Genomic DNA, 22,770 nt, shown 5'->3' on the forward strand with positions numbered 1-22,770 from the left:
GCCAATATGAGGGCAGTACGGAAGCAAATCGATGAACTTTTTCTAATATTCATCGATAGTCATGGATCCCTGCAACAGATTAAGAAACTCAATTTATTTCTCTTGACGGAAGGCTGGAAGAAAGTGCAACTTTATGAATTCCCTCCTGGAGCAACTGTGCGGACGCGGATCTTCACCACTTGCGGGCATGACCCTCAAACAAAAAGTAGTGGCCTCCATATTCTACTCCTTCGATCATTCAAAGGCATAGAAATATCTCTTCACGCGCTCAAGAAAATCCTCAACTACCTCTGGAGTCTCGCCATCCACCAAACACTCAGGCCTCATCTGCAGGAACTATTGCGATGATGACGGAGTCCTTGGGGACGTCTAGTCATCATCGTCTCCCCAACGACCCACACCACCATTCCTCTCATTGTCTCTATGGCCATCTGAAAGAATTATTTCACATTAAAACCTCAAATGCCTCATTATGTCCAAAAACACCTACTCTGATACCATAAATGTAGAGACCCGACCCGGATCACCTACTAGTTAAATTATTTAAGCATGCAATTAAGATAAACCTAATACAGTAAGCAATGGAATGAAAATAAGTTTACAACCCAAAACGGTAGTATAAAATCAATGACTAAAACCCAAAGCCAAATAGTGTTATAAAACCATATCTAAGATCAGTATTAAATCCATTGAAACAAAAACTCTGGAAACAGAAACAACACCTCGCTGCAACCGCTGAACCTGATCTCAGCCCAGCCTCGATCCACTTGCCTCGTCCAATCTGATCCATGTCCCGTCAAAGGGGATATCCAAGAAAACACAACAACGTGGACGTGAGTGAACTACGATCAGAACAAAAAACACGAGTATACAAACTTAATATGATGCATGCAAATGACGGGGGTACTGGTCAACTCTCTAGTCCTACTCAGTCTAGGATACAATAAGTGTGTAGTACCATTTGGGGTCAATTCCTCTTGGTAAATCCACACACCCATTAGGATCACCGTAGCGTCAGTCTCCATCATCACGGAGTCTATCGGTCTCCGATAATAATACAAGTATGTAGGGCTGAGCAACTCTACTCAAATGGATATCTCTAAAGAGATTCGTCTCAACATGAATATGCACATGCATCATAATATATAAAGCAATAAAACATCGATCATGGCACATAAAATGCAACATATAAGAATGCATACTCGCTAGTAATCTCAGTAATTACATTACGTACCTCTCTAAGGTAGTCCTAGCAGTACCAGTCTAGGGTACTATCCTACAAGCCAGTAATTATCATATCACTAAACCTGGTCTAAAATCCTTAACTAAGCTAACAAATTCCCCTTGTTACTACTAGGGATCTCGGTTTATACATGCGTCCATCGTCAACCCTTTGCTATCGAAGGACCAAACTCCTGAGAATCGCTCCGCAGCTCCTCTAGAAGCGCCTCGCTACTTTCTGGCCATCGATGGGATTGACAAAAACCCACAAACTGTGATGAATTGATGAGGGATAAGTGTGATTGCGAGCAAGAAATGAGGCCCTCGGATTGCCTATTTATAGGGTATGATTGGAAGCTTAGATCTCTGCATGCATGCCACGTTCCAAACTTGGCCACTTCGTAAGCTCTGATCTCCACTTTGGATCTTCCGATCCCATACATTCACCGACGTGTCGAAAGCTTTTTGGAACCTAAGTGGTTGGTTGATTTTGGAACTTATGATCCCTAGTTCGGAGCTTCCGAACTCCCACATGTCACTGGGTGGTTGAAACCTCACTATTTTCATGGCCTAAATTTTATTGGACGTTTTGATCATGGTTTGGTTCTTCCGAACTACACCCTTAGCTTCTGAACTTGAACGATGCCTCCATGATCCTTAGTAATATTATGGAGTATCTATTAGCTTATATAATACTAATAGATTGGTGTAAGTGATATGGTATTATCTTGATACGCAGTGTTGGACTATGCATCTTGTTTAGATAGACCAATTGTTGAGGTAGGACTTTGATAAACATAAAAAAATATATATTTATGGCATTTTTTATAATAATATTTTAGAATTTAAGTTTTATTAATAACTAAACTTTATGTGTTTCTTAATAAATTGTGTAAAATATAAGTTGTTGCGTAATTGTATTATTTTGCTATTTTTACAGCTTAAGTAAAATAAGAATAACTTTGGATTTGAAAATGGGAATGAAATTATTATTGGACTTGTAGAAAGTTTATTTCAATATCTTTAATATTGGTGAAAAGAATGAGATAAAAATCTTCTCACAATTAGGATCAAATTAAGCAACAAATAAAAGTTGTACCAATGTAAACACAGTTTTACCAAACATGAGTATTTTGATAATATCTCTGAATTTTCTTGGTCAAATGGTACAAAACAATTACCACAATTCAGACAACCCAATTATCTTCAATTTTGTTTTATGTGGAAGCCTTAAATCGGATGGAAAGATGGTCAAATGAGAAGTGCAATATCACATAAATGATTGGGCCATTTTTGAAGACTTGTATGTACAAAATAATATATTTTTTTTGTTTCTCCCCAAATTTGGCTATAAATAAGGGGGGTGTATTTTGATGTATGGAGATATCCCTCATTCTATGAACTAAACATTGAGTTCATATTTTTTTCTCTCTTTATTCTCTCTTTAGTTCATCAATTAAATAATTATCATGTTAATTACATGTTCAAAGTGCTACACTTGCAACATGATTAGCTAATCTTCCAAAGTCGAGATGAAAAGGTGAAGCTCTTGGTATGATATTAACGTTATTAAAAGATGATAATATATTCCTAATATTTTTTATTTTTTATTTTTTATTTATGTTATATTTAATTTTTTTATTTATGCATTTTATACCCTACTTATAAGTGGGAGTTTTGATTTATTGTTGCTATATGTTACACCAAATTCTTGGTATCATTTAAATGTTAATTTGATTTTACCAACCATTTAAAGTGGATACCTTGATTTATTATTTATGAAGTATATCATAATATTAAATTCTTGGTATCATTTAAATGTTTGCTCGGTGTTACCAGCCGTTTAAACTGGAGACCTTGATTTGGTATTAAAAAATATATTTATAGCACAATAAATACTTGATAACATCTATAAGTTTTGGTGCATATAATATATTTATAAGAGAATAATATATAATATAATATAATATAATATAATATAAATAATGATTATTTAATATATTGGAACCATTTTATCAAATGGATTTCAATTTTGTTCACTAATGCTAACTTTATTAAAATACTAAGAGTGGATCTTCTAATCTCGACTACTTAGTTTAAAATTTAATCATATCTTAAATTCATAATCATCTTTGAAAAAAATTAAATAATTAAAATAATAATAATAATAATAAATTATGCACATAAATCATGTTCTTGTGTGTCATGTTTATCTGGCATGATTTATGTGCATATATTATTTTATGATCATTATGCTTCATGAATTATCAACTTGATCATATACCTTGTTATAGCCTCTAGTGAGGTCGCTCAGCCCCTTATTCTTTAGTGAATGGTTGAACCCTCTAGTACGGGATCAGGTCACTTATATCCATAGTTTATTTTTGGTATGTGTGTCACCTCCTGATGGGACGTCCCAGCATGCTACATACCATGACGCATTTCTAAACTAAGCATAGTTTGATTGTGATAGGTTTCCGATTCCCCGTACATTTTCATTCACGCACTCATAGCATGTGTATACTCATATTATTCGTTCTTAGCATTGTTATCGCTCACGTACTCGGTTGTTATGTGGACACCCTATTCGAATGAGCAGTTTTAGGTTTCCCTGAAGTTGGATCTGTGCGTAGTAGGTTACAAGGACTTGGATGCAGGGGTTGACAACGGTGTAGTATAGGTGGGATTTTGTTATTTTATTCCATCCGATTTGGGTTGTATAATTATTGTTTTGGGTTCAGTTGTTAACTGTTGTATTTTGCATGGTTGGTAATTAATTAAGTTTACACAGTTATCTCATATTTTATTCCTGCTTAAGTATAAGAATATTGATAAGTGCATTTTGTATGCATTATCTTGTGATGTTTTATGAAGTTCTTGCATTAGTTCATATTATTTTATATGTGTTTCTGTGTCATTTTGTGCACTTTATCAACATAACATTCTCCTTGGTTTAGTTACAAAAACTGACGGAAACTCGGCATTGTGCGTGAAGATCAAAACTGCTACACTTGATGAGTAATAGAAGGAATGGAGCAGCTGTTGTGATCTGTGCAACCTTGCAGAACAAAGAGATGAAGAGGAGCAAATCCTTGAAGAAACCAAGATGATGCGCTGTTGATGAAGTTGGCGCATTGGACAAGCGCAATTGTTCAAGGTGGAAAAACTTAGCACTGCAGCAGGCGCTATCGCGCAAGGCAATTGCGCGTTGATGAAAAAGACATGCGCGCAAGCGAGGGCATTAGCTCGCGCAAAGGCAGGAGGAAATTCAAGAGATTTGAGAACAGATTGCGCGCGAGCGAGATTTTTGCTTGCGTGCATGCGAGAGAAGAGTTCAGACACTGTGTTGAAGGCTTGCGCGCGAGCGCGTATTTTTTCAGGCGTGCGCGCAAGTTCGAGAAATTAAAAAATTCGGAAATCCCTTGTTGCGTAAGGAAATTAATTATTATGGGTTCCAAACACTATAAATAAGAGATTTTAATATTCTTGAAGGGTTCCAGAAGTTCAAGAATTTTGAGAAGAAAAAAAAGTGAGAGGGCGGGTACTACCAGGCTTGGGAGAGAAGATTTCTTCTTATTTTCTTTTTTTTTTTTGTTTATTCATGATTAAAAACCTTGTTTAAATCATGAGTTTATTTATTGAGTAGTTTTCTTCGATCAAGACCATGTGATTGGGCCAGACAATTTATGTAGAAAACATGATTTGTTTATTTGAGATTTTCAGACTTGATTTTCTTTTATTGATTATCGAATTTATATTTGTCTTATGAATTTCCTGGCCAGTTATTTTCTTGCATGTTAATTGATTCCAATTTGACAGAAGAGGTTTCAATTTTGATCACTTTGATATTCAACATATTGTAAAACCAACTAGAAATAGAATTTGGTTTCATTATGCGGTTTGGGTGTAAACTGAATTTTCAGGGTTCGTCATTCATTCAAATTTGATTAGAATTACGAAAGATTAATCCTTCAATATTTGAATAGGTTTGATTGTTCTAGAAATAGTCCTTTGAATAATTTAGGAAGATTCCCGTGAATTAGGATTAAGTCTGATGTCTTAAATCGACTGCTTGTTACATGAATTTTCTGTTACCTACGTGTGTCCTTGATCGAATTCTTTCCAATTGGAAGTTTTAATCTAAAAATTTCTGTTGCGTTTTTATTGAGTTAAAATTTAATTGCAATTTAGTTTCTTAGTTAAATTCTAAAAATCACTCTTTTTTGTTAGTCTAGATTAAGCAGAAGTAAATATATTTTGGTAGTCATAATTATACAGTCTCTGTGGGTTCGACATCTGGACCTTTGTCCACTTTACTATAAATTGACCTGGTACGCTTGCCAGTAGAATTTATTCACACCAATTTAGCCGGTCAAGTTTTTGGCGCCGTTGCTGGAGACTGTTTGATATCAGAATTTTTATTTCACTTGAGATTAAACATTATTTATTTTATTAAATTTTGAGATTTTCTTATTTTCTTGGTGATTTTCAGGTACTATCTACTTGTTTATGCATCGATCTTGACTGTTCAAAAGTCTTCTACCACTCGATTTGGAGATAGAATGCACAATTAGCAGGATTTGGAGAGCTAAGATAGATATTAATCTAGAACTCGATTCAGAGTTAGAAGAAGAGATGGCGGACAACCGTACTGTATGGGATCTGATAAGGCCTCCGGTTGAAGGTTATGGATCAAGCATAGTTCGCCCCGCTGTTGAGGCGAACAATTTTGAGCTAAAACCCTCTACTATTCAGATGATCCAACTGCAAGCAAGATTTGGGGGTACATATGTAGAGGACCCCAACGCTCATCTGGAGCGTTTTTTGTCAATCTGCGACACTTTCAAGGTTAATGGGTAACATCTGATGCAGTGCGACACGGTTATTCCCGTTCTCTCTACAAGGCAAATATGTTGAATGGCTGGATGAATTGCCTGCTGGTTCTATTACTACATGGAACCAACTTGTTCAGACTTTTTGAACAAGTATTTCCCTCCCACTAAGATGGCAAAACTATTCTTCGACATCATCTCATTCAGACAGAAGGAGGGGGAATCTCTTCATGCGGCTTGGACCCAATTTAAGAAGATGTTGATGATGTGTCCTCAACATAATCTTACTCAGAGCCAGCAGACTCAGAAATTCTATAATGGGGCTGATCAGTCTGTTCAATCTATGCTAGACGCTGCTGCTAATGGATGCTTATTCAGGAAGACGCCGACAGAAGCATGGGAGATCATAGGTAATATGGCAGAGAGTAACATTGGGTGGCCGGATGTGAAGAAAGAGAAGAAGGCTGGAGTTCCAGAGGTCGATGCTATAATGGCCATGAATGCTAAGATCGACGCTCTGACACACCTAGTGGCACTTATGAAAGCAGCGCCGGTAAATCATGTACAAGGGAATCTGCAAGAAGAGCAGCAGTTGTTTGAAGTTGAAGCGGCTACTTTTTCAGGAAATCAAGGACGGCAGTCGTACAACTCCTACAACAATAACTATAATCAGAACTGGCAGCCCAAGCAAGAGGAAAAGAAGCCCAGTTTTGAGGAGATCATGATTAAATATGTGGCTGGTACTGAGGCTCGCTTACAGAATCAGGAAAGTATGCTGCAGAAGTTAAAAATTTAGATGGGTTAGATTGCGACCCAATTGTCAACTCACCCTGCTGGAACTTTACCAAGTAACACTGAAACAAACCCCAGAGGCGTGAATGCTATCATGGTCGTGACTCGATCACAGTCTAAGGAGCAGCAGAGGGACGAAGAGAAGATGATGGAGGGGCCAAAAAATTCAAATTCCAAGGAGGACATGCGTGCTGAAAATTCCTCCACGGCAGGTAGGAAAGGTAAGACTTCAAAATTTGAAGTTAATAATGATGTTGATATTTCTACTTTATCTTTCCCTCATAGAGCTAAGCAACTGTTATTTTATTCTCAATTCAAAAAGTTTCTTGAAATTTTCAAGAAACTACATATTAACATACCTTTTGCAGATGTGTTAGCTCAGATGCTGAACTATGCAAAATTTCTGAAGGACTTGCTGAAGAATAAAAAGAAGCTGAATGATCTGGCGCAATCAACAATGAATGAGGAGTGCTCGGCAGTGCTGCAGAATAGGCTCCCACCAAAATATCAATATCCAAGGGGTTTTTCTATACCTTGCCAAATTGGAAATTTATCATTGAAGAATGTTCTATGTGATTTAGGATCGAGCATAAATTTAATACCTTATTCACTTGATCAAAAATTAGGTATAGAAAATATTGAACCTGTCTCTATCTCTCTCAAATTTGTTGATGGATCTATTAAATATCCGAGAGGGATAGTGGAGAATGTCCTAGTCAAGATAGATCACTTTATTTATCCAGTTGATTTTTTTATTCTTGATATGGATGAGGATTATGAGGTTCCACTGATTCTAGGGCGTTCGTTTCTTGCTGCTAGTAGGGCTTTAATTTATGTGGAAAAAGGAGAGTTAGTGTTGAGAATGAATGATGAGCAAGTTGTGTTTAATATGTTTAAGTCGGCAAGCGATAGCCCAAATTTAAAAGCTTGCTCTGTTGTCAATTTTATTGATGTGATTCATGATGTTGGGGAATGCCATCAGGTTCAGCTTTATGAAGGAAAAGTTCCCTTGCAAAATTTCTATAAAGGTGAAGCATGCAGTTGCAGGACTGGGCGGAATTTTTCCAAGACGATGCATAAGCCACCTTGAATGTCGCCACTCAAGAGAAGAATATAGTCGGGCTATAGACTATAAATTTAGCGCTGGCTGGGAGGCAACCCAGTGTTCTTTACTTTTCTTTTTAGTTTCTTTTTGCGTAATTTTATTTTTATCTATTTTTTATTTTTGTTTCTTTCCCATGCCAGTTTGTTATGTCTGTCGATATACTCAGTCTGCTTTTGCCGTCCCAATGGATACCGTCAAGAAGGAAGAGGATGAAGAATAAACCAGGGGAGTGTTATTTTGGTTTTCATTGTGTTTTTGTTTGTTTTGAATTTGTGTGGTTGTTCATGCATTCTGTTCATTGTTTCTGAAGTATTGAGGGCAATGCTTTGAATAATTATGGGGTGTAGAATAATTTATTTTATTGTTGGTTGTGTTTATGTTGCATTAGTAATGTTTTGTGTTTGTTTGCATCTAGTCTTTTTTTTTTTGTTGTTTGTTTTGTCTTGCATGAGTAGGATAAGTCATAATAGCCAATGATGATGAAGTTTATTTGAAAAAATTGGATTTTTGAAAAAAATTGTTCTTTACTTGACATGAGAAACTGTAGGTTGAACCGTGAATAATTTTAAGCACTTGTGTTAGACCAATGAATTGTAACGAAAGATTTGATAAAGTTTTTGTCTGTTTGACCATTGCACGGCAATAGGTGGTTTGTGGATCTTGATTGTGATAGGTTTCCGGTTCCCTGTACATTTTCATTCACGCACTCATAGCATGTGTATACTCGTATTATTCGTTCTAAGCGCTGTTATCGCTCACATACTCGATTGTTATGTGGACACACTATTCGAATGGGCAGTTTTAGGTTTCCCTGAAGTTGGATCTTTGCTTAGTAGGTTACAAGGACTTGGATGTAGGTGTTGACAACAGTGTAGTATAGGTGGGATTTTGTTATTTTATTCCATCCGATTTGGGTTGTATAATTATTGTTTTGGGTTCAGTTGTTAACTGTTGTATTTTTCATGGTTGGTAATTAATTAAGTTTACACAGTTATCTCATATTTTATTCCTGCTTAAGTATAATTGAATATTTATAAGTGCATTTTGTATGCATTATCTTGTGATATTTTATGACGTTCTTGCATTAGTTCATATTATTTTATATGTGTTTTTGTGTCGTTTTGTGCACTTTATCTACATAACATTCTCCTTGGTTTAGTTACAGAAAATGACGGAAACTCGACATTGTGCGTGAAGATCAAAGCTGCTGCACTTGATGAGTAATAGAAGGAATGGAGCAGCTGCTGTGATCTGTGCAACCTTGCAGAAAAAAGAGATGAAAAGGATCAACTCCTTGAAGAAACCAAGATGATGCGCTGTTGATGAAGTTGGCTCATTGGACAAGCGCAATTGCGCAAGGTGGAAAAACTTAGTGCTGCAGCAGGCGTTATCGTGCAAGGCAATTGCGCATGAAAAAGACACGCGCGCGAGCGAGGGCATTAGATCGCGCGAGCGCAGAAGGAAATTACAAAGATTTGAGAGCAGATCACGCGCAAGCGAGATTCTTGCTCGCGTGTTCGCGAGATAAGAGTTCAGACATTGTGTTGAAGGCTTGCACGCGAAGGCGTATTTTGTCAGGCATGCGCACGAGTTCAGGAAATTGAAAAATTTGGAAATCCCTTGTTGCGTAAGGAAATTAATTATTATGGCATCAAAACACTATAAATAGGAAATTTTAATATTCTTGAAGGGTTCCAGAAGTTCCAGAATTTTGAGAAGAAAAAGAACGTGAGAAGGCGGCTACTACCAGGCTTGGGAGAGAAGATTTCTTCTTTTTTTATTTTTTTCTTTTGTTTATTCATGATTAAAAACTTTGTTTAAATCAAGAGTTTATTTATTGAATAGTTTTCTTCGATGAAGGCCACGTGATTGGGCTAGAAAATTTATGTAGAAAACTTGATTTGTTTATTTGAGATTTTCAGACTTGATTTTCTTTTATTGATTATCGAATTTATATTTGTCTTGTGAATTTCGTGGCCAATTATTTGCTTGCATGTTAATTGATTTCAATTCGACAGAAGGGGTTTCGATTTTGATCACTTCGATATTGAACATATTGTAAAACCAACTAGAAATAGAATTTGGTTTCATTATGCGGTTTGGGTGTAAACTGAATTTTCCCGGTTCGTCATGCATTCAAATTTGATTAGAATTACGAAAGATTAATCCTTCAATATTTGAATAGGTTTGATTGTTCTAGAAATAGTCCTTTGAACAATTTAGGAAGATTCCCGTGAATTAGGATTAAGTCTGATGTCTTAAATCGATCGCTTGTTACATGAATTGTCTGGTACCTACGTGTGTCCTTGATCGAATTCTTTCAAATTGAAAGTTTTAATCTAAAAATTTATGCTGCGTTTTTATTGAGTTAAAATTTAATTGCAATTTAGTTTCTTAGTTAAATTCTAAAAATAACTATTTTTGATTAGTCTAGATTAAGTAGAAGTAAATATATTCTGGTAGTCATAATTATACAGTCCATGTGGGTTCGACATCTGGACCTTTGTCAACTTTATTATAACTTCACCTGGTACTCTTGCCAGTAGAATTTATTCACACCGATTTAGCCGGTCAAATATCTTATCAGTAGGTGATCCAAAACGGATCACTAAATTTATGGTATCAGAGCATGAATTAAGTATCTTTGGGACATAGTTGAGGATGTTTGAGTTAAAAATTGTAATTTCTTGTAGATGGCCTATTACGATGATGGTAACAGTCATGGAAGGGACAGGATAAACTGAAAAAAGTCAAGCACACTTTACAAAAAATTTTATCTAATCATCGAGGATAAATTGTGCTATAAATTCAATATATTTTTATAGTTCGTATATTGTTCATTTGTAAAAGTGTACTAGGAGTTTCAGTTATGAAGTGTTACGTCCTAAATTAAACTAGGATTTTGGAAAGTGTTTGTAATTTCAAAGTCTTCTAGTTCATATCCACCCCGAAAGGAAGAAGGAGTGACATAAGATTTTTTAAAGTCTCCAAAAATCCATTAAAAAAATTTGTTTTTTTTTACATTTCAGTAGGCCCCTCATTTTCATTGTTCAATTAGGCTTGCTTATTTTTTTTATCTGTCAGTTTGTCTTTATTGCGCACAAACACTTGTTAACCAACTGACATTGACACAAGAGAATCATAGAATTCTAGTTGCCTACCCAATTGAATTCGATCAGAAGTAAAATTTATTTGAAATTTTTATTCAATAACCCCCGCCCATACCCTTCTAAACACTCTCCTTGATACTAACAAGCTACATCTCCAAAATCTAAAATGGCCCCATGAATCTCGGTTCTAGCTTTCCATTCAGACCAAATTTCATCACCTTTTGGAAAGGTGAAACATTGAAGAAAACATAGGGTCTGCGCTTAGTGTTGGAATAAGTGGTCTGCTTATCTTGTGCAACTCTGACTCTTTTCTCGATCAAAATTCCACTATATCATAAATCTGATTAACCAACTATGGTCCCTCTATATGTCTCTCACCAAACACATACAGAGGTGTACGAAAATGGCTCTTATACAAAGTCTCAAAAGGTGTCATATAAATACTATGATGATAGCTATTATTATATGCAAACTCGACCAAATTCAAATGATCATGCCAAGCTAGAACAAAATCCATCACTAATGCCCTCGGCATGTCCTCTAGTTTATGAATCATCCTCTTCGATTGACCATCAGTCTCAGGATGATAATATGTACTCAGACTCGGTGTAGTACCCCAAGGCCTTCTAAAAGTGAAATCTTGATTTTATGGAAGGAAATAAGAAGACTTGGACAACCGATCAACAAAACCCAAATCACGTCACGTGCTCCCACTTCCACTCGAGAATCTCCAAGATTTGAAGAAAACCTACAGGTGTCGAGACACTTCCTTGATTTGGAGACATACAAGGCATTTGGACACGAATGATAGACACTGCGCTTCATTCTTTTTCAGCAAAATCTCATATGCAAGTCCTCGAGCATTTTCATACTGCCTGGGTGAATAGTAAAACTACTACGACGTGCCTGAGATAGAATCCCATTTCTCATATCTAGATCATACAACTCATCCACATAAACACAATATTATATCAGCCTAAAAATGGAAACCAGAGGTACTATCTCCCAGAGCTAATCAGGCTAGCTTCTATGTCTTTGGATCTAAATATTGTGCTTCCCTCATATGAGTCTACAAGGCCATCTCGAAAAGCACTGAGAAGACTCAAATCCCTTGTTGCTCTTTCTTATGTAAGAATGTGAAACCGAAAGAACAACATTCCTGGACAACTCTGAAAAAAAAAACACTGGTACAAAGTGAACTTAGATATACTCTGTGGATAAGTGCATTAGCAGTCGGATTCGTAGAACCTAAATGGTACTTCATCTCGCAATTGTAGACTTTAAACAAATTCATCCATCGACTCTTTCTCATATTCATATCGGTCTGAGGTAACAATATTGAGACTCTCATGATCCGAATAAATCTCGAATTTCTCACCGAACAAGTGGTGCCGACGGATCTTTAAGGTAAAAACAATGGTTGCAAGCTCTAAGTCATGCACTAGGTATTTCTCCTCACAAGATTTAAACTTTCTGAAGGAAAAGAAATCACATGAATATTCTGAGTCAACACGCATCCCAAACCCTAAAAATATGCATCGGTGTAGAATATATACCAACCAGATCCAGATGCTAAGGCTAACATAGATGATGTCTGTAGTAACCCAAAACCCATTTTAAGATAATATTACGATAAACATGATTAACAGTGAGTATTTTAAACAACTCAAGGGCTTAATTGGACTTCAGAATTACCAGATGGATCGCTACATTTAAAGGTAGTATCCAAGTTCCACTTTACATGCTATGATATGGAATATAATTTTAAAAGTGGAAAAACATGATTAAGGAGTCATTATTTGGTGAAAATAAGTGGAAAATTAACTCCGGAACGTCTGAAAATGGTAGGTAGCGTCCCCGGGGTCTCAGACAGTTCGGAGACACCGAAATGAGTTCGGACCATCCAAACTCAGATACCAAGTTTGGAGGCTCCGAACCCAGCACTTCGGAGGCAACAAAGTATAGTATTCAACTTCGGAGGGAAGGCAGGATCGGATGCTCCGAACCCTGATCAGACGATCCAAACTCCCTCAGCCAACAATGCACGATGACTAAGCCATGAGTTTTGACATTTGTCCAAGAGTCACCAGATCGGACGGTCCGATCCCGAGTTTGGACGCTCCGATCGTCATGTGTCATGCATGCAGAGTTTGGACGCTCCGATCCTGGAACGGACACTCCGAACGTGGCCGAACCTTGGCCTATAAATAGGGGTCTTCGGAGTTCATTTCAGAATAAGAATTCCTAAGTTTCCTTCTTCAGTTATATATAGTGTGAGGTATACACTTGAGGGCCCTATCGGTTAATAGAGAGGTTCTGAAATAACAAAGGTGTTGTTATAGTCCTACAAAACGAGCGACTCCAAAGGGATTACTAACGGGTGAAGGTATGGTCCGGAAACCTTTTTAAGTTTTGGGAGTATTTATTAACTTAGTTAAGGCTTTTAGAACATGTGTAGTGATACGGTGAACTTTTGAATATAGGCTTGGAACCTAGGTCCTACTAGACTCGAACTAGCTTAAAGGTACGTACACATTGACTGAGATTGCCAACAAGTATACATGTTTATACATTGCATTTCGGTGGCATTATTATGTGGCATGATGTATGGTTTACTGCTTTCCATATTCATATGTCATGTGCGCATACACGTTGAGCATTTTCCTTTGTTATACCTGTATTTAGTCTAGAGCTGGATGTACCGTTATAGCGGGGGTTCTAGGATATATTCTAGAACCGGATGTACCATTATAGTGGGGGGTTCTAGGCAAATGTGGTTGTACCCAGAGGTTTGATCCAAGCAGTCACAGCACTCATTGGCACCGGTTATTAGCATGACTTTCAGATGACTTATTACCCGTCATCATGATTACATGCATCATATACATATGTTTACTCATGTCTATATATTGGGCATTAGTTGCTCACGTCCTAGTTATTATCTTGGACATCCCATTCTACGGGGCAGGTCGTAGTATGGACGGAGCTGGGAGTTTGAGGCAGGACTAGGAGCAGGAGCTTTCAGTGGGAATTTTATACAGCAGGATTCTTTATAGTTGTATAATGTTTCAAACAGTTTTATCTTTTTCGATATGGTAGTATCACTACTGAGTTTAAGCTTTGAACAGCTGTACTTAGTTATTATGTAAATTATGAGTTATGTTTTCGCATGTTTTTTTCTGTTAAGTGATTATATTTTAATTAAGATTAATGCATGCCATAGTTTTCAGTTAGTAGGTGATTCTATGCAGGGTCACTAAAATGCCAATCATCGTTGCAACTTACAAAAACTTTCCCCAACCGCTGCAGGGAAAAAAAAGAACATCTTTCTTTGTCAACTAGGTCAATGGTCGAGTTATCTATAAGAAACTCTCAATGAAACAATGATACCACCGTGCTAGACTAAAAAACTACTGCTCTCTGAAGTTTTCTTCGGATGCGACCAATTTAGAATAGTCTATGTCTTGATAGGATCAATAAAAACCCGATCCTTAGAAATCACATGACCAAGGAACACCACCCCATCCATCCAGAACTCTAACTTGCTCAACTTGGCGTACAACTGTTTCTCTCGCAAACTCTACAACACTATCCTCAAATGATGTATGTGATCGTCTATGTTGCGAGAGTAGATAAGCATGTCGTCGATGAACACCACCACAAACTTTTCAATATAGTCTTTGAAGACTCGGTGTATCAAATCCATGAATACTGTTGGAGTGTTCGTCAAAACAAAAGTCATAACTAGGAACTCGCAGTGACCATACCTCATATGAACCACTGTCTTTAGAATATCCTCGTCACGGACTCGCAATTGATGATATAGAGATCTTAGATAAATCTTTGAAAACACAGAATTTCCTTGGAGATAATCAAACAAATAATCAATTTGTAGTAAAGGATATCTATTATTGATCATCACATGGTTCACACATTTTTAGTCAATACAAAGACGAATATAACCATCCTTATTATTGATGAACAACACTGGTGCTCCCCAAAGTAAAATGTTGGACAAATATATCCTTTGTCGAACAGATCTTGCAACTATTTTTCCAACTCCGTCATTTCTGAATGTGCTAGACGATAGGGTTCTTGGGAAATCAGAGTTGTCCCCAGAATAAGTTCAATTACGAACTCCACTTGTCAAGCCCCAGGCCCTTGCCCTAGCCCGATCGATTTGGCCTCTTTAGCAACTAATTCGTATTCATCTCCGCTTTACGAAAATGATTAACCTAAGTTTTTATAAAAGTCTATTGTACCATATTATAAAATTATTTTAAATATTCACTTTTTCCAATTTGAGATAGGGGCATCAAAATCACCTCTTATTTAGAACGTGATGTCCTCATCGTGACCAGACCTCTCGATCCACAAGCACCGGAAATCTATAGGTGGCTCCTACAGGTTCAAGAGGTGGCTCCCACGCATGTAGCCCTTTGCCCCACATAGCACTTATTTCCTGGATTTACTGCTTGTGACCATCTCTGATAACATTCTATCACGTTTTGGGTCCTCTCCTGCGTCGGCACGACTGCACAATGGGCTCCTATAGAAAATACTTTATATTCATCCTTGCTTTACGAAAATTATTAATCCAAGTTGCTTTGAAAGTCCATTGTAGCCAATTATAAACTTATTTTAATTCTTAACTTTTTCCAATGTCTGATAGGGTTATCAGACCACTTCTCTAACATGGTAAAGTCTTGGAATCTCTTCAGGAAATACATCTGGAAACTCTAGGATACTTGGGTTATCCTGGATACCAACACCCTCCATGGATTTATCGATGGTGCCACTAAAAAAAAAAGGCAAACGACAACGGATATTATCAATTGTCGTATGGGGTCAAAAAGCTTGTAAATGATGATGTTGTAAAAAGTATGATCTACGACAACAGTTTTCAAACCGTTGTCGTTTCCTTCAACGACAATGGATTTGCCTTCAACGACAAGGTTTTTATCCATTGCCATTTCCTTCAAATACAACAGATATTATTCATTGTCGTTTCTTTCAACGACAAAAGATTTGCATTCAAAGACAACGGTTTTTATCCGTTGTCGTTGACTTCAAAGAAAATAGTTTTTTTTCCGTTGTCTTTTAACGAACTTTTAACAACACCTACAATTACAACAGTTTAAAATAGAAAAGACAATAGATAAAATTTGTTGTCGTTTTTCATATATAAAACAAAAAAAATTAATATACAAATTTTCAATATTATGAATCATTCAAAATTTAAAATTTCATAAATAAAATTTAATATACAATTTCAATATTACAAATCACTCAAAATTCTAATTCTAATTCAATGCACACTAGGAAATAGAAAATAAAGCTATGAACTAATTTTTATAAATAAACTTGAAACTCTTGTTTTATCATTGATTAACATCCACCTGTGAATCTGAAACAAAAAAGAATTTCTTATTTCTCTCTTCTATATATTCATAGGAGAAACATAGCAAAAATACAAAGAATAACAGTAAATACTGATGCATGAAAGCTTTGGAACCACTTGAAAATTAAAGGAATTAGAGTGACTACAAAACATAGTCCAGCCCTTAGCTGCTGCACACAAAAAAAAAACATAGGAAGAAGGCAGATTCATTTGATGTGCACATGGTAAAGCCATTCAACTCATTACACACATGTAAATAATAAACGGTCAATTAAAAATAATATCCTATCAAAAAAATATTAAAAATAATGTGTTGTTCTAGAGAAGAGATGTATTAGAAATTTTAACTAAAAAACTGAATGATAATTTAAGAACTAAAAAAGAGTTGCACCAAGAAATCAAGGTCCCTTATCCTGAACTGTGCCTCCTGATTACTTTTCCACTCCTTCGCAGATGCCACTGCAATAGAGGCAACTGCGATTTCTACTCCACTCGATAATGTACCTTTATACAATGTACAAACTTATGAAGAACCAATCACATTGCTAAAATCTTCACAAACTGCCTCAAGTTCGGATCTTTAAAGCTTTGGAACCTCTGAAACACCAAAGGAGATAGTTGATATATGCATGGAGAATCTTCGATGTAGGAAGTAGAGGAAATGTTAAGAGAAATTCGAAAAACATAACAAATACCAGTGACAAATTCTCTCTGCAGCTGTCCACTTATTCCCAAAGCCCAGGGCTTGACGGGAGTCATCTTAACACAATAGCAAAACAACATTCCAATGACAAAAATTACAAGCACTGGAGAATCTTCGATGTAGGAAATAGAGGAAATGTTAAGAGAAATTCGAAAAACATAACAAATACCAGTGACAAATTCTCTCTGCAGCTGTCCACTTATTCCCAAAGCCCAGGGCTTGACGGGAGTCATCTTAACACAATAGCAAAACAACATTCCAATGACAAAAATTACAAGCACTAGACACCCTCAAATGGCTGAAGTGACTATAAGTAGTTGACGACGATATTCCCTGGAAGTTCTGTTTTGTGCACTTGGCCTTTCTGCTGGGGCATAGAATGATGGCGGAGAAACATGTCTATCATGAGAAGGCAATGGGGATGGCGGCGAAACTGGATTTAGAGAAGGAACGGTAGAAGGTGGGGACAACGAAAAATCAGGGGGAGGAGACGGACTTATCACAGATTCTGTTGGATGAGGTGCACTGATTATTACAAACTCTGGTAGAGGAGGTGGAGGAACAAGAACAGGAAAAGGAAAAGGAAGAAACCATGCGAGCCTCTGTTCAAGATACTCCTGTAGCAATTTTTGCCATTTCATATTCTCCATCTGCCTTGAGTTCCTATAGGGATAAATTCTAATTTTCTGTTAAAAAAAATGAAAATAATCAGTCAACTGTGATGGAATGCTTGTTATGCACCGAACCTACGACCCCGACAAGCTCGACTCTATAAAATGTCTTGGAAATGTAAACTGTCCGGCGTCTGTATGGAAATTATTAACCAAACTATTCGAATAGTCCATGTCATCGTGTTGAGGAGGTATTAAAAAATGGTTTTAAGTCACAAAAAAAGCTCAAGAATTTTACCAAAAAATACATTCCTTGCAATCAATGTGAGCAATTAATCGTCAAGGAAAGTATCCCGGACAGTTCAACAAGCAAGTAATTCCTTAACAATCTTCTCGAAGAAAACAGATTGATAATCTAAAAATATGAACACTGATCAATAATGGAATGCGCAAAAGCTTTGATGTGCTGAACAAAATTACCTTGAGATGAACATGCTATTGCAAGATGATATTCTCTTCATTATACTCACAGAATAGCCTAAAATAAAAATCTAATTTTGACAATTTAATGCAATTAATTAATCAAAAATAAGTTTGAATAACTAAATCAATCTACACTAGAAAATTTTAATATACAATTTATTACGACAAAATGGCGAGTGTGTTACCTTGATCGTTTCACAAAGAAAAATTGTATTCCCACTCAGCGGCTCAACATCAGCCCGAAAAAGAAGGCGATCATCACTTTGAGAACTCTGTGGGCCTACATAGAAACTTGGTTAAGCTTCACAGCCTTCTCAAGATAGAAATTGTTTTGCTTCAACCAACCCAAACGAAAAAAATCATTACACTTTTTATGCAATCAAGGCTATTAAATAGTTTGTTTGTGTATAAAGCTGAATAATCAACATAATCAAGGAGAGCTCGTTTTTTCTCCTCCTGCTGTTACATAGATTCCACAGGGTCTCGGTGGAAAAAGTCGCATATATAATACAATAAGAAAAAACATCAAACATACTTCTTACCATGGCATCCCATATGACCAGATGCAATCACACCTCGCATCAGGAGAACACATATCCCACCGTGTGATGTTAATCTGTCACTCATGACGTCATCTGACAAACATTTAGATACTGTTTCGCAGCAAAACTATCTGAACTCTGAACTTAATCATTAAACACGGGTAAAAAGCAAAAGCCTCCATGAGAGCATTCGAGTGAATCATGGTTGGGCTACACCGCTACAGTAACTTGCATGAGATACCATTGCAAACCAGTACTTCAAATGGTAAAAGCCGCTCAGCTAATAGCCTAACACATTAATTTCAAATTAAACAAGGATGCTATAACCATCATGTCATAGAAAATTTCAAGCATTCCATACTCCCAAAGAAAATAAATTTTACCTTTTTCCTCACACAACCCATAAAATGAAACTCTCAACCATCATATAAACATAGAACCCAGTAAAGAAACCGACATGCAACCCTTTCCATTGACAATATCAAATGCAAACCATTTTCTAGAATTCGGAAAACACCAAACCAACAGAAAAACAAAACAAAATCGATAAAATATTCACCGTAATAATCGAGATAAAACAAATTCACAGATTCATTTACCAAAACCGAGCGGTCAAACATACAGAAGTTCCACAATCAAAATCAATGCACACAATCTCATTCCAGAATAAAAACATGGTACCACAGATCTTAATAGGCTGCGAGAAGAAGATTTCACGGGACGTCGCGCATAAAGAGCGGATCTCATTCTCCGATAGCTATAGATGACGCATAGTCCGCGCGTTGCGGAACTCCAACATGCGATTGATGATGTCATCCAAGACGGCAGGCTCTATACCCTGCCCATTAGCCGCCGCCGCCGCCATGTCTAGTGTTCCCAAACACTTCCGAGATTCAAATCCAACAATCGAAAACAAAAAAACCCAGATAACCCCAAACAAATAAAAAATCCCATTGAATCACCCACAAGATTGTTAATAATAAACAATCTACTCAAAAACGGCTTGTAGCTCTGAGGCTGGTCAAATCTCCTCACCAGAGACCAGACCTAAAGGAAAAAAAAAAAGTTAGAATCTAAAAAATCAACAGAACTGCTGGATTTCAAACGCCGATCTGGACAAGACGGGGAAAGAGATTCCAAACACCAACCTGTTCCCGACGTTCGATCGGTGACTAGGCACCGAGATGAAGTACCCCTGATTCTCCATGGGTGCCAAAAGAAGAAGACGAAGTACCCCTGATTCTTAAACAACTAAAAACACAAAAGAGAACTAGAAAGTCGAGATTACTACTACGCTTTCTCACGATTCACACTTATCTCTGCCTGATGCTAATGGTTACTGGACCTCATATGATTTCGGATCATCACAAACTGTAACCCGATAAAATATCTCCTGGTTCAACCCTTGAAGGAAGTGGTCATACTTGGATTTGGAATTGGTATTGATATTTTGACAAAAACAAAATATCGATAAAACTTTACTGATCTCATTGATCGTCATACTCCTTTTTTTCAAACTCAACAACTCAATAGACTTGAGCATGTAGAAGAGTTGGAGGAAAATTCATATTCAAAAAGGCATTACAAAAATCAGCACAAATCACATATCCCTAATCCAGGACTACTGTACAGACGCAAATCTCCACCACTTACAGGCTCGTCCCTCAAGTAGGAAGGTATCACCATCCATATTCTACTCCTCGGTACACTAGAGAGTACGAAAACAAATCTCCATCCTCTCAAGTCAATCCTCTGTACCTCTAGAGTTTTGCCTTCCAGAAAATGTCTTAGGTACAATAAATAGGAACTGATCTAGCTTATAACCATGGAGAACACCCTCACGATGATGACTCCTTGGAAATGTCTCTAAGCATCATCATCATCCAATCGTCTGGCACTGACATGGCTCACATAATCGTGTTTGGACATCTAAAAGGAATAACGAACAAAAATCTCAAAGCATTATATAAGTCCAAAAATACCATGAATGCTTTGATACCATAAATATAGTCACCAGACCCGGATCACTTGTTAGCTAAAAACTTAAGCATGCAATTAAGAAAAATTAGATAATAACTGCAGATACGTAAATCATAAGTAAACCCAATAAGCCACCCGACATAACACAACCAAAAATACAAACTAAAACCAAATATTGTTTTATAAAACCATATGGAAATACTCAGTATCTATAACCCATCAAAAAAAACTGAAATTGAAAATGATAACCTCGACGAGCGGTCACTGGCTCTGCCTCTAGCCATGTCTCGATCCTCTTTCTCATCCAGTCCGAGACTTGTCTCGTCGAATGGGGTGTCCAAAATAATATCAAAGACGTGAGATACTACTTACAAACCTACATGTTCATGAAAAATTATTTGACCAGAAATACGGGGTCAACTAGATCAATCCATGAGTGAGTAGTACCATTTGTAGTCAAATCGTTGGTAGCTTATACAATCGTCTAGATCACCGTAGAATCAACCCTATCATCACTACGTCTCTCGGTGTTAGATTTTATCAAAATCTCTTACTGAGCAACCCTAATAGAAATACTATCTCTAAAGACATACAGTTTCAACATGATATATGCACATGCAGCATATGAAGAAATCAGTAAAAAAAATTGATATCATGGAACATAAAATGCAACATATAAGTATCCATATTCTGTTAGATATCTCAATATGTACATACGTACCTCTACTAGATAGGTCGAGTGTACACTAGTTACTCCCAATAACTACTAGGAGTTCAGACTTATAACTACGTTCTTCGTCATCACTTTGCTTTCGAAGACCACAAAAATCGACCATGACTTCTCTATGACAACGAAAGCACCCCACTATAAGTCAGGATTCTTCATCAGAGTATTCAATAGTTGTTCTCAATGGTCCAGCCTTCCCTGTATCAGTCCTTTCCCTTTCTGCAAGATTACATCATCACTTTCTATCTCAACTGAAAATTTCTCAATATCGGGATCTGCTTTATATTTCCCAATTATGGTTCAGTCAAGGTGCTGACTTCAGCCACCATTTCCAATCTTCAAATTTACTGATATGTTCAGTCTTGAATTTTTTGATAACTTCAGTCGTCCGGTCCAGTGGTATAAATATCCAGTTAAGCTTTGGATTGTTTTCTGGCTTCGACTGGTTGGTCCAGTTGAGTAACTCAGTTCAGTTTTTCAGCTTCGTCCAGTTGTGCTCCTAAGTTAGTCTTTAATTTTGTCTTTAAGTATTTTATTTAATACCAAAACTTGATAATTTAATCTCCAATAATTTTTCCCTTTTTGGTGTTTGAAAATGCTCGGCTTTAGGTGTCTTAGGAAAAATTTTATCTTGACTTGTGTTTCTAATGACTAAAAAAACTTCTGAATGATTCTGTTTTTGTGTCTAAATATCTTCCTTTTGTGTTAACTATCTTCCCCCATTTTGGCAAACACAACTTGTAACACCCCAAAAATTAATTACAGAATTAATTGACAATTAAAATAATTATTGAGTTGATAAAATAATTATTAATGTCAAATGAGTTATAGAGTTTATTTATAAAATACATGTGTCAATTAGTCAATGAATTTGACTATTTCTGAAAATCTGGTAATATTCACATTTTGAAATAATTATTGAGATATTGAAATAAAAATAATTATTTATGTCAAATAATTTAATTTGGAGAAATAATCAGTCTGGTTGACGGGTCAAAGCCTAAGATTGACTCAATAATTTATTGGAGAAATTACTGGTGAAGTTGAATGGTCAAAGTCAACTATTTCAGATAAATTGTAATTTGGCTAGAAATATCAATAATTATTTAATTAAAGAATTATATAATTATTGAGCCAAATAAATTGTAAAAGTGTGTTAAAATACATATCGGACTAAAATAACACAATAATATTGAAATAGATCGGATCGGGTCATCTAGAACAAACTTTTTTTATATATAGTAAGTGGTACCCTCTCTCACA

General features: G+C 36.4%; 1 protein-coding gene across 3 annotated transcripts; it reads right to left on the reverse strand.

Moving 5' to 3' along the window:
* Positions 1-16,650: 16,650 nt before the first annotated feature.
* Positions 16,651-20,976, reverse strand: LOC140883908 (uncharacterized). Of its 3 annotated transcripts, none has more exons than XM_073290531.1 (7): positions 19,949-20,976; positions 19,482-19,847; positions 18,801-19,088; positions 18,444-18,538; positions 17,334-17,850; positions 17,157-17,220; positions 16,651-17,058 (listed from the first exon to the last, which is right to left on the reverse strand). In XM_073290531.1, exons 3-5 carry the CDS (start codon positions 18,883-18,885, stop codon positions 17,455-17,457), a joined length of 576 nt encoding a protein of 191 aa, XP_073146632.1. In that variant the 5' UTR covers positions 18,886-19,088; positions 19,482-19,847; positions 19,949-20,976; the 3' UTR covers positions 16,651-17,058; positions 17,157-17,220; positions 17,334-17,454. The 3 variants fall into 3 exon arrangements, with proteins under 3 accessions (XP_073146632.1, XP_073146631.1, XP_073146630.1); XM_073290530.1 differs by having other exon boundaries at positions 19,360-19,847; XM_073290529.1 differs by having other exon boundaries at positions 18,801-19,847.
* Between the last annotated feature and the right edge of the window lie 1,794 nt (positions 20,977-22,770).

This window comes from Henckelia pumila, chromosome 2 (genome assembly GCF_033568475.1).
Source record: "Henckelia pumila isolate YLH828 chromosome 2, ASM3356847v2, whole genome shotgun sequence".
Classification (NCBI taxonomy): Eukaryota; Viridiplantae; Streptophyta; class Magnoliopsida; order Lamiales; family Gesneriaceae; genus Henckelia; species Henckelia pumila.